At 39.5% G+C, this 13,043-nt stretch overlaps 1 protein-coding gene across 6 annotated transcripts in view; it reads right to left on the bottom strand.

Moving 5' to 3' along the window:
* Window positions 1–13,043, bottom strand: part of NEO1 (neogenin 1) — a 235,935-nt gene that overhangs the window by 50,082 nt on the left and 172,810 nt on the right. For 3 of the 6 annotated variants that reach the window (XM_025472233.3, XM_025472235.3, XM_025472232.3), the window contains exons 8-9: window positions 7,673–7,892; window positions 156–310 (exon numbers count right to left, since the gene is read on the bottom strand). In XM_025472233.3, coding sequence (XP_025328018.1) covers window positions 156–310; window positions 7,673–7,892 — 375 coding nt within the window. The remainder of the gene's footprint in view (window positions 1–155; window positions 311–7,672; window positions 7,893–13,043) is intronic. The other 3 variants (XM_025472234.3, XM_025472237.3, XM_025472236.3) reach the window with 1 other exon arrangement.

Raw genomic sequence — 13,043 nt, 5'->3', positions numbered from 1 at the left:
TGTGAACTAATTCTATCTCCCCTCGATAATTCATAAGGTCCTTGATGGCAGGGACCTGGTACCTTCTGTACGCTGTGGTGTACACGGCTACATAGAAGGTAGACCTTCCTACAGTCTACCTACAGGCAGGGCCGACAGGCAGGTGGAAGACTTACCCTCAGGCTGTGTTTCGACGCGGAGTGGGGCTGAACTCTCTCCGGAGCCATGTTTATTCTGAGCCACAACTCTAAAGACGTACACAGTCGCTGGCATTAGGTTTTGAATGGTTACCTGCATTTCTCCTGGCCGACTAGTGTTCTCAACACGTTCCCTTTGGACAAAGAGGGGTGTGGAAAGAAACAGCGTGAATTAGGAATCCCTCCAGAATGTGCAGTTTCATTTTCATGGAAATTTCTATAGATATAATAAATACCACATCAAAATCTTCATTTAAATCAAGTAAACTCTTCAAAAAGCAAACCTGTGGGGGTTGAACATTAGAATATGGTGAGTGGTAAAGAGCAATGTCCCACATGGCTGATAATTTGCTGACGTTTTTTGCTTAAACATCACTGACTCTCTGGTCATAACCATAACTTCCTTTCAGAGAAGGCACAGACAAGGGTCTTCTCACTGCCATTTCAAACAGGGCAGCTGGCCATCAATTTTGTAGGCTTTAGGAATCACTGAGTTTTAAGGAGTGATTTTCAGGGAGACAAACACAAGGTGATTACAGGTAGGACCAAATTTGCAAGAAAATATCAAAGAATTCTGTGTATTTTGAATAAAAGACTCAATAAAAAGAAAGCTAGAGATGATCACCTTTAAAGTTGGGAACATTAAAAATTTAAATGAATCCTGAAGTAACCCAATCTATAAAATAAGCGAATCCTGATATTAATTTTTATGATTTATTTGTTAAAACAAATACTCTTTTAGAGTGATTTCTAAACTGACTTGAAATGTTTGACAAATTTTATGACAAACAGGACAAATGAATCTAGCAGTCTAGTGTCATGAACTAAAAACACAGAGGCAGTATTCTGGCTTCTTTAAAAGCGATAGTTTCCAGGCTCTACCCTGGGGCTCTGTGTGTTCACACTTGGGTCCATAATTATACTCAGTCTACGCACTATAATAAAAACTAGTTTATATTACACAAGAGTTTTCGACAAATATTGTGGAAGAATTCATTTGTTTTAGACAAAAAGTTGGTCTTTAAGGATTGCCCATCATGTAAGGAGAGATCTTATCCTGACAGAGTAATAAAAAGGCCCCAAAGTACTGTGGACAAAATTACTTGAAATTACATAATCTGTTGAAATAAAATACTTACTCTAAGATACTGGCAATTTTCCCTGAAATCACTGATTAAATCTGTTTCATTTTACATGGCCATACGCCAATTTGGCTGATTATATGTGAACATTTACATATCAGAGATTTAAGTGTTTTTCAGTGGTTTTCTATAGTTTTAAAAACTACCTTATTTTAATTTAAAATAAACAGGACTCACATCATATTCACAGACAGTGCTTGTCTATATATAATCAGGTCCATTGGACAACGGTACTATGGCAACAAAAGTTATTGCTGAAAGATACTTAAGGTCTCGACAGGTATTTTCTCTTCAGCTAACCCTCTAAAGCACAAGACTTAAAAGCAGGGTTTCAGCTGATTTCTTACACTCTGAAGTTTCTGACAGTTGCTCTGACCATAAATGATTGCTGTCTAAAAGGAAAAGTGGTATTTTACACTTCACCGAACTACAAGCTCCATGTGAGAGCACAGATTAGGTCTGTTTTGCTCACTCTGTACATAACAGTTTAAACAAAAAGTCTGACTGTATACAAAAAATTGAAATTATCTTGAGAAAGATAGTTGGGGGGCACTATTTTACTTTAAATTGAAGTGAGTGTCTCATTCATGTTCCCATATTACAGAAGAACTTAGCAGAATGCTCATACGTGGAAGCAGCATCACAGATATGTGTGCAGAATGCATGAATGGAAATTTGCCTTCTCTATATAAACTCTGTGTAGTAATATCATGTATATCTTTTTTCATTCCTATGTGAAAGGAAAAAAAAAACAGGAGAAATGAGTGAAGGGAACTAAAAACATAGAACAAATTTCTATAGAAGCACAAGTAAAAAAAAAAAAAAGAAAATCAGTAATAGGTATGATTCCTTAAGATGAAACAAATACCCAGGACCTGCAAAAGCTTTATCTCTAGATTGGTCCAAGGTCCCAGAACCAAGTGCCTGTCTAGAAAAAAAACTTTTGACTTCAGGACAAGATCCAGGGTGAGTTATAAAGTACAAGTCACGTAAATGTGTGAGGTTACAATGGAACTTCGGTTAGAATGTGTCAGCTAAGAGTCAAAGGAGAAAGAAAAAGGTACATTTTATATTAAGATAGTGCTAGGCTAGGCATTAAGAGTTCCAATTCTAGGGCAGCCCGGTGGTTCAGCAGTTTAGTGCCACCTTTGGCCCAGGGCCTGATCCTGGAGACCCGGGATCGAGTCCCGCGTCGGGCTCCCTGCATGGAGCCTGCTTCTCCCTCTGCCTGTGTCTCTGCCTCTCTCTCTCTCTCTCTCTGTCTCTCATGAATAAATAAATAAAATATTTTTTTTAAAAAAGAGTTCCAATTCTAGTTCTAGCAAGCTACTACACCTTGCTAGGGGACTGTGGGCAAGTCACTATACTCAGTCTACGCACTGAGTATAGTCTGCTTCTGAGCCAGACAGTAAATATTTACCAGCTAAGAGACAAAATGGAGAATATTAAGTAGTTACTTATATGACCTATTAAAAGGTAACCATTTGAAAATATAAAAAATATTCTTAGCTCGTGGGTCATAAAAATAACGTCTGATTTGGTGCAGGGTCCGTAGTTTGCTGACTCCTGGGCTCAACTAAGATACCTAAGGCTTCATCTATCTCTAAAATGTTATTAACTTCTGGAATAACTTACTCTGCATCTTCCACTTAGTGGCTAATATCAGAAAAGTACTCCCATTTACACTAAAGGAACTGGAGAAAAAAAGGGGGGCAAACATTTCATATTTGAAAAGGCAGAGGAAGGCCCATTTGAAATCTCTGGCACCCAAGAGAATTAGACCTCATGACCCAGTCACAGAGTGCCACCTGGTGGTTGATTTTTCAAATCAGGTAGTAGGATTTTTTGTAAATGCAGGCAGCGGATTCCAACCTCACACTGAATTCTTTGGTCTGTGAAGAAAAGTTCCCATCCTCATTTTTTTTTTTTTTTATGAGAAAACTTAAGCTTATAAAGGTTAAATAAAAGTTCTGTTTACAAAACAAGGAAGCAGGATCTAGTCTTCTGACTTCATGTTCTTTCTACTTCATGGTCTGTATTCAGAAATCACAAACTTCATTCACAAATGAAATGACAAAAACATGACAGTCTCCAAGAAACTTCCTTTGAAATATTCCCCAGATTTATTCTGTCCATTCCAAATCACTATTTTTGCCTTTGTCCGGGCCATACCTACCACATGTCCAGATTAACTAGATTTGTCTCCCTGACTTCATTTCTCCTCCTCTTCTCTTTATGTAGTGCTCATAAACTAAGAAAAGCTATTTAATAAAATCACAGTGCACACTTGCTCAGGAGTCTAAAATGGTCCCTTCTCAAGTGATTATGTCCAAATTCTTACTGGCGTTATGAGATTTGGCTCCAAACTGCCACTTTATTATAATCTCTTACTAATTCCGACCAAAACTCTGGGCCAGTTAAACTAGCTTTCTTACTTTCCCATCCATCAAACACCAGACACACATATTAAATTGGATCCTCCTTGCATCTCTTCTTTCTTTATATATACTTGCCTTGTCTTCCCGCCTGACAATTTAATTTTACATTGAAGTGACAGATTCTCATTAAAAACAAAAGTATATATAGTTTTAAAAAATCCAAAAAATCCCAGTTTTTCTCTCTCTTCAAAACCTGTCCTTCCCTGACATCTAATTGTGGCACATACTGACCTATATCCTACCAGATAGCTTCATGTCAGGTTTCTAAACTTTAGTGGTATTGAGCTCTTGGGTGGGATAATTCTTTGTTGTAAAGGGCTGTCCTGTACACTGCAGGACATTTATCAGCATCTGTGGTTTCTACTCATTGGATGCCAGTAAGCATCCTCTCTCATCTGAGTTTTAATAACCAAAAATGTCACCAGACATTGCCAAATGTCTGCTGAGGGATGGGGGCAAACTGTCCCTAGCTGAGAATCATTGCTTTAGGTATTTACACGCACATCAAAATATACAGATATGTTGGGAGACCTGGGTGGCTCAGCAGTTGAGCATCTACCTTTGGTTCAGGGCATGATCCTGGGGTCCTTGGTTTGAGTCCCACATCGGGCTCCCCAGAGGGAGTCTGCTTCTCCCTCTGCCTGTGTCTCTGCCTCTCTCTGTGTGCCTCTCATGAATAAACAAAATCCTTATAAAAAATATATAGATGTCATTAAAAAATTCATGTATCACACTTAATATACAGATGTTAATTATGTGCCCATTCGTCCATCAGTGGGTGTTTACTTTTTTTTTTCATTCTTACAAATAATGTTACAATAAACATTTTTATGGGTGCCCTATGCATATGTATATCTGTTATCTACAGAACATCTGGAAACGTAATTGTTGAATTGATGTGCATTGAAAAGATTTTTAAAAATTCGGCTAAATCACTTTCTCCAAAGACTACTCCAAAGCCTAGAGAGGATTTCTTCCCAGCATTTAAACTTGCTTAACACTAGATATTATCAACTTAAAATTTTTGCCAGCCTTTTAAGTAAAAAAGTTTCACTTTTTGTATTATTTTGTATTTCCCAGACTGTGATCAATACCAAAAACATTTTTAACCTTAATGAGCCTTCCCTTAACTTCTGCTAATCATCTACTTGTACCATTTGCCTCTTGTGATATTTGTCTTTTTCTCAGGATTTATAGGAGCTCTTTATATAGATTGGGTAACAATACAATGTTTTATAAATGTTACATATTTTTTCCCAGCTCACCACTTGATGTTTTGATTTTATTTATGATGTTTTATCACATGGAATTTTACAGTGTTATATAAAAAAATTTGTCGATGTCTCCTGTTGTGGCTTCTGGATTTCCTGTCTTTCATTAAAAGGCCTTTTATACTCAAATGATAAGTTGTTTCTATATTTTCTCCTGATATATTTATGAGCTTTAAAATCTATTAATCTGTCTATAATTTATTGTTATACATGATATAAGACAGAGATATAACTTCCATTCTTTCCACTAAATGGAGCTAATTATCTCAACATGATTTCTTGAATAAGCTATTATTTCTCCATTGATTGAAATGAATTTATTCACTTAACAAGTGATTATTTAGTGCTATTGTATGTCAGGCCCTATTCCAGATGCTGGTGATACTCTGTTGAATAAGGCAGACATAAGAAATAGGTTAATAAAAAGAGACTTCAGAGTGTTAAGTGTTCTGAAAACAAAACAAAAGCAAAAAAACCAAAACAGCATATGACAGCAGTGGTGTCCTGGTAAATGTTTAATAACCAGCTCCGGTTTGTAGCCCTTATCACAATAAATACTCATGCCATGCCCCGTTTTGAGCTATCAAGTGGTCATCAGGTCTGCAAAATTTCCTGAAAATTTAAAAACTAGCTTGGGAACAAACTGGCTCCAGAACACACTGTGTGACAAGGGTGAAGGGGGCCAAGTTGGGTGGGTATTCATGGAAGGCCTAGGGAGGCATCATTTGAAGGTGACAGATAAGAACCCAGAAACACCTGTTTGTGAGGGAAATGCATTTCTGGTAGAAGAAACAGCAAGGACAAAGGACCCATAGTGAAAAGAGGTTTGTTATTCTGAGGAATTACTGAATGTCTTTTCCTTTTGTGAAACACTATGAAATTAGCAATGAGATATGAAAGACTACTGGAGACATTTTAACACAGATGCCACCTGGTAGTAATGTCTTGCCTTTTTGTGTCTAGAACTGTTTATAATTCCCAAAACATCTTGTACAATGTTCAGAAAAACATTATTCTATGAGTAGCTCCATCTATCTGGCTCAAATGAGGTCACATACACTTCTAAAGAGTGTTAAATCAAGTGGTTTTGATGAAGGTTTCTATATGTGTGGAACTTGACAGTCTAGTTATTAAATACAAATGTAGGGATGCCTGGGTGCCTTAAGGGTTGAGCATCTGCCTTAGGCCCGGGGCGTGATCCTGGGGTCCCGGGATCGAGTCCCACGTGGTGCTCCCTGCATGGAGCCTGCCTCTCTCTCTCTGCCTGTGTCTCTGCCTCTCTCTCGGTGTCTCTCATGAATAAATAAATAAAATCTTAAAAAAAAATGTATCAGATGTAAGCTCCCTGGTAGAGACGCAAGATTTACTTCATGAGTGAGAGCCCTAACCAAAACAGAAAATTTTAGCTTTCTTGTTTTGGTGTAAATGAAGAAATCTGCTTGGCAATGCTAAGAATACATAGCACATGGCATAGTTCCTCCCAAAAGTTTTATAATTGGGTTGGGAAAACAACACAATACACATAAAGTAGCAGAAGAGTACGACTTATTGCAGTATAAGATCATGTGTTATCATAATTAAGTGCCAATATTAGTGCCACAAACGCATATAAGGGAAAGGCTGTAAATGCTGAAAAAGGTAAAGCAAAATGCTTGAGGGCTTCATGGGGCTTAATCTGGACCACAAGGACGAACTGACCAGCTTCAGGTGGGAAAGGGGGAAATGACTGAAGAGAACACACTTGAAGAAAGGTGGCACAGTGACAGCAATTAGATTGGCTTCCTTAGAAAGTGAGTTAAACTGGGAGGAGAGACAAGTAAGGTTGGACAGATAAAATAAAAGCTGGACTATAAGTAAAGTGGCCTGGGGATTCTGGACAATCTTCTATAAGCAATGAAGAAGCAATGTGAACGCCTGAAAGAGGTGGAGATAGAGAGGAACTTGATGAGAATGCAGTTTTAAGAAAATTAGCTACTAATGACTCTTGTGTCATTAAGGGGACGGGGACCCCCTGTGGGGCTCAGCAGCCCACATCCACATAAGGGTGCAGGCAAATATTCATTTAAGATTACTTCTCTAAATTAAGTCTACCTTAATTTCTAGAATCTCAATGTTTGTTTGTTTTTTTTTTTTTTTAAGATTTTATTTATTTGAGAGAGAACACACAAATTGGTAGAAGGGCAGAGAGAGAGGGAGAAGCGGCCTGCCCACTGAGCAGGGAGTCTGATGTGGGGCTTGATCCCAGGACCCAGGATCATGACCTAAGCCGAAGGCAGACCCTTAACCCACTGAGTCACCCAGGTGCCCCTAGAATCTGAATGTTCTAAGCCATGTCCTATAGGTTGTGCTGACTGAACCTTATAAAAAAAGAGTAGCCTTAGTTATATCTTAATTCTTCTACCTAAATAGCTCTATCTGTCCTTTTCCCATGTCATTCCCGAGGGCCAGGAAAGAATACCAGGACTTCAGTCTGATTGGGATAAAATTTAATGACCTGCAACTGAGAAATATGCATTGTGGTGATCATATTTTCTGGACTGAAAATCTGAAGTACAGATTCTGCACAACAAAGAGCCAGAGTGGGTATAACTGGCCTGAGATAGACCAGGATGCAGCCAACTGGCTCCACACATATGGACACTTACCTAGCAATACCCTCCTTGGTGTAGAAGACAGAGTAGGTAAGGTTGTCTCCATGGGGATCCGATGCAGGTGTCCGCCATGTCAATTTGATGAAGCGGGTAGAGACGAGGGAGGCCACGACATCCCGAGGAGCTGAAGGTAGTGGTCCCGTTGTGGCTGGTGCTAGATGGTCAGTAGTGGCACTGGTCAGTGAAGTGGGAGGTAATGTTGGGATGGCAACATCTTGTCATGTGCAAACATTGGGGAATATGAAGGGCAAACCACGACGGTTTTAAAAAAGAGAACAGAAAAAACAAAAAACAAAAAAGAAATAAACAAAACCACGATGGGAAATAAAATAAAATGAATGAACATAAAAAAGGCCATTAAACTGAAGGCTAACATGCAGGCCAGGGTTAACTACTGAAAACTAATGGGCACTATTCAAGACATATCACTGTAGAGCAAGCAGACTTTCTGGTCGCTATAATGGTTGTGGGCCAGGCACAGGGAGGTGACGGCTAAGAATAAAACATCTCACAGAAGGACATAGCAGTGACCAAGTAATTTTCTTTAATTGTGAAAACAGCATGCAACATCTGTCAAACTTTGCACATAGAAATATCATCACCAAGGAAAAACCTCAGTTCTTTTAGCTACTGTATCAAATATGGAATAATATGTAATAAGGATGAACTCAGTTACTCTCACCATGAGCTTCCTGCAGAGCTGGGGTCTTCAGCTCTGCAGGAGACTCTCAAGAGCCATATTTGTAACTGTAGTCTAATTTTTAAAAAAATTTTATTTATTCATGAAAGACACAGAGACACAGGCAGAGGGAGAAGCAGGCTCCATGCAGGGAGCCCCATGTGGGACTCGATCCCGGGACTCCAGGATCATGCCCTGAGCCCAAGGCAGACACTCAACTGCTGAGCCACCCAGCCATCCCTGTAGTCTAATATTAAACTCTGCTCTCTATAATTCGGCAATTCCTAGGCAAGTCTGATAGCCTTCCTCACTTCACTACTATTTTATTTGCTATCTTTTTCAATTCATTTAACTACAACAGTATAGAAACATGAATAAAAAATTCTCAAACCAGAACACAATAATCAGGTAGTTTGTTTGTTAACAGTCCTCTATAATATATATTGCCATGGCTTGCAGACTTCAGGAACTTGAGGGGACGGGTGAAGCAGTGGCAAGTCAAAGCTTTACTCATTGAAGCCTGGAAGCTTGTGTACTTGTAGTCATAGGCAATCCATTCTGTTGTTGGACACTTTGGATTTTCCTAACATTGGACCAAAAATCTCCATCTTGGGGCCTGAAGGTATAAACATAGTCTCACAATTTTTAACTAAACAAGGTCATCAGAGTTGTGTCATAACCTTAATGGGAAAATCATCAGAAGAGAGGCAGAGAGGAAAACATGAAAATTCTGGACCTAATTTTCAATGAAATCATAGGTCAACAACCTCTAGGAAAGGTCTGTGAACTGTAAGGGAATCTAAAGTGAGGCAGTCAAATAACTAAGCCACATAGAGTAAGTTTTCTAAGGGAAAGTACAGAGGAAGACCAACCTAACGTGGCTACTTAGGTGGGGAAGAGGCAAGGGTCATCCAACAGCTACCATTTCTACGTGGCACTCTGGCTCTTGATATGGGCTCACTGAATCCTTACAAACCTATGAGAAAAGTACCGTCATTTTATTTCTGTCCTGTATGTAGAGACTGACATTTAAATAGGGCTAAATCGCTCATCCTAGGTCACAGACAGTAAGTGATGGTGTGTTAAAACCAACTCTGGTTTTTAGTTTAAGAGGTTTCTGTGTTTAGCCAACAAGGAGTTCTGCTCCTGCTGTGCCACTTATCAACGGTGTCACCTTCAGCAACTCACTTACTCGCTTTTCCTCTCCTTATGAGAAAGTACTTTGAAGAGTCCAGAGTGCCATCAGAATGTAAGACTATGAAGTCACAGCCACAGTCCCAGAAGATACAAGTCCACACACTCCACTGGTACAAGTGTCACTATTGTAAGAAAGTCACACCTGAATGGCCTGTAAGGGCTTATTCTTATCTTTGATGCTTCAAGAGATGTGCTGCATCAGAGAAAATACTTCTCCTTCACAGCGTTCAGAGTTCTTTTTCATATACTGTGTCAGTTTATTCACACAACAACCCCATGAGGGAGGATGCAAATGACAAAACTGGATGCTGGGGTGAAGGTTAGAAAGGACTCAAGGACTCTCAGGTTTCTGGCTTGGGAGGACAGGTGGTTGGTGGTATCATTCACGGAGTACGGCAACATTAAGAGAGGCTAGAGCCTGAGGGAGAGATAGCAAACCTGATTCTGAACATGCGATGTCCAAAGTAATGATCCAACATCCACCAGAGAAATGTGTAAGAAGCAACTGGAAATATGAATCCCTGATTATTGTAAAACTAAGTCACTAAAAAAGAAAAACCCTTAGTGGGAAATAGTTCAAGGAGTAGCCTGCAAACAGTCTAGCTTTGTTGCCTCATTTCTGTGCCTGTGTAGAAACACACTAAGTAAAAACTGCTTCCAAGTCTGACCGAACTCAGTAAGCTAAATTTTCCCCAACTATCTGCTGGCTGGAGAGGAGAGGAAATTTGTAATGTGAGAGGCAGTACAGCATACTGGAAAAAGCCCAGGATTTCAAGTACAAAGACCTTGTGTTCAAAACTTGACTTTGCCACTTCCTAATAATGTGAAGTTGGGTAAGTCACTTAGTTTCTCTGATCTCAGTTTCCTTGTCTATAAACTGGAAACACTCCCCACCCATGTCCCAGGCTGATGTGAACCACATGAATATCAGTAGGAAAAGTACGTGTGGAAGCACTAGGTACATGTTATCACCATAATTAGCTTGAACAGGTGACAAAAAGAAGAAGGTAAGTGTAAAGGCAACCAGGAGGGGTATGTAAGCAGGAAGGACCAGGTGACAGAAGTAAAGGGTGATAACTGAAAGAACTGGTCAGGCAGGGAAACTTCAATTAGCCTATGGAACTTCTAGAGCACGCATCTGTAAGTCTTTAATGGCATCCAGCACTTCCCACTTCTGTTCTTCATGTTCACGCTTAATCATGCTAACCTATAGGCTCCTTGAGGACAAAATCTGTATCTGCTTCCTGTTGGCATCATTCATTGTGCATGTGTATACATTAGATAATCAATAAATGTGTATTTATTGAATTACTAAGTGGAAGAAAATTCAGGGAGAATGTTACTGCAATGAAGACCAGTGTTACTAGAATCTCATCAAGTACAACAATATTTTAATCTTTCTAGCTGACTCAAAGTATACACAAGTAACATTTATTATGTTATATAAAAATTTGCTTTGCAGTTGTATTTTATCAGTTATACCTAGAGTAAAAGTGTAAATAATACCAGACCATTGTAAATGATTCCTAGTTAACTATGGGTAAAATCTATGTCCTTTCTGGTCCTAGTATTTTATACCCACTTCCCCCAAGTTGGTTCTTTTTCTGCTGTTCCATGTTCTACTTGGGCAGGTATGAGCCCAGATAATCAAATAGGCGGTTAAGTTATACCAGGATCAATGGCAAATGATACTTCTAGATTGGGACTTAGACTTCTAGCATTATGGTTTGTGGATGTCAACAAATGCTCTTCCCCCCCCCCCAAAAAAAAACAAAAAACAAAAAACAAACAAACAAAAAAACCAACTATAAAGCTGCACAAAACTGTCAAAGGTTGAAACTGGCCAAACAACAACCCAAGAAGCATTTATTCATGAAAATTACCATATTTAGGTGCAAACAGCAAGTATGTGCCATTTTTGCCTAGGGCTGTCCCATGCTCTCCAGCTCTGCTGGATTGTTTACTCAACCAGGGCAGTGCAGGCCCTGGAAGCTGGAGGCTTTGCTGCTGTCAGCAGGGCTCATCTGATGGGGAGTAATGTTCGAGTGGTAATCTTGGTGGCAAGTGAACAGGAAGGGTCAATGTCTTTGCTACTCTGAGGCTGTGATCATTTTTGGGAGCAAACCGGACTACAGACTAGCAGGACTTACGGGGAGTTTGGGAAGGTGAAAAAACACTAAGAAGATGATAAGTCTCCAGGAAGACGGAAAGCCATGAGTATGTGCGGCAGAGCCGAGAGTAGGTCCAGGTGACCCACGTATTCCTGGCTGTTGGAACCGATGTATGTATGCACAGGACAACTGAGAGAGCCTCACAGAAAGCAAAAGCTAAGGCTGACTAAAAAATGGCCTCAAGTTTGAACGCATGCCCCAAAAAACATAGGATCCATCAGCTGAGAGTAGAAGGCTTACTGGCTTGAGGTGGTTGAGCACAACTTCTGACTGATACTTGGCTAAACACGAATTGATACACACACAAGGGTTAACCCTAGAAAGCGAGGATTAAAAATAAAAACAAAGAAAAAATAAAAGGTAAGCAGAGACATCTTTGGTTACACAGTGTGGGGAAAATGGATCTCAAAGATTTAGTTCAAGTGAGCTGCTGCACAAACAAAATAACAGCCCTGGGGGAGGAGAGGAGGTGTCAGAACCCACAGTTGCTACAATATGCTATACAAAATATCCAATAATCAACAAAAAAAAAATGAAGAGACATGCAAAGAAACAAAGTGTAACCTATACCCAGAGGCTAATGTAAAAAGTGCGGTCAATACAAAAGGTCTCAGGGGGTCCTTGGATATTAGATTTAACAAAGACTTCAAGGCAGCTGTTAAAAATATGTTTAAAAACTAAAGGAAAAAAAACCAAAAAACAAAAAACTAAAGGAAACTGTCAGGAACTCTGCAGGGTCTGAGATTTCCCTTACTTATGAGCTAACAAGACAGCCTATTCCTGTTTCATGGGCGCTGGCAAAAACAAGTTTTGCATCAGAGACAAAACTATTACTTAGGGCAATGGCCATAGCTAGGCCTTTTTGTTTGTTTTCATCAGTTCCCCATGCACCCCAAGTCCCACAAAGGCCGTGTAAAGCGCCCAGGATGGACGCGTACCCATGCAGCAGGTTGTTATAGGAGAACCGCGGACTTGAGGAATTTCCCACTTCTAGAGCAAGCCCAACAAAGAACAGGCCTGCTGTGGATATCTGATTTAATTCTGTTGTGATGAGGCACATACTTTCTACGGATGCAGTCTTTTAAAATTTCCTAAGACTTGCTTTATGCCCCAGCATGTGGTCTATCTTGGAGATTGTTTTGTAGGTGCTTGAAAAAAAATCTGTATCTGTAGTTTAGTTGGAGATTCTGTATTAGTTAGGTCAAGGTGGCTGAGAGAGTTAAGTCTTCTATACACCTTTGTCTCAATGTTTTAATCATTTTTTGAGAGAATATTAAATTCTCAGTTATTTTCACTGAATTGTATATCTCTTCTTTGT

The sequence above is a fragment of the Canis lupus genome, chromosome 30 (genome assembly GCF_003254725.2).
Source record: "Canis lupus dingo isolate Sandy chromosome 30, ASM325472v2, whole genome shotgun sequence".
NCBI classification, from domain to species: Eukaryota; Metazoa; Chordata; class Mammalia; order Carnivora; family Canidae; genus Canis; species Canis lupus.
The sequence above is the reverse complement of the archived record's forward strand: the minus strand, read 5'-3'. Positions and strand labels throughout refer to the sequence as shown.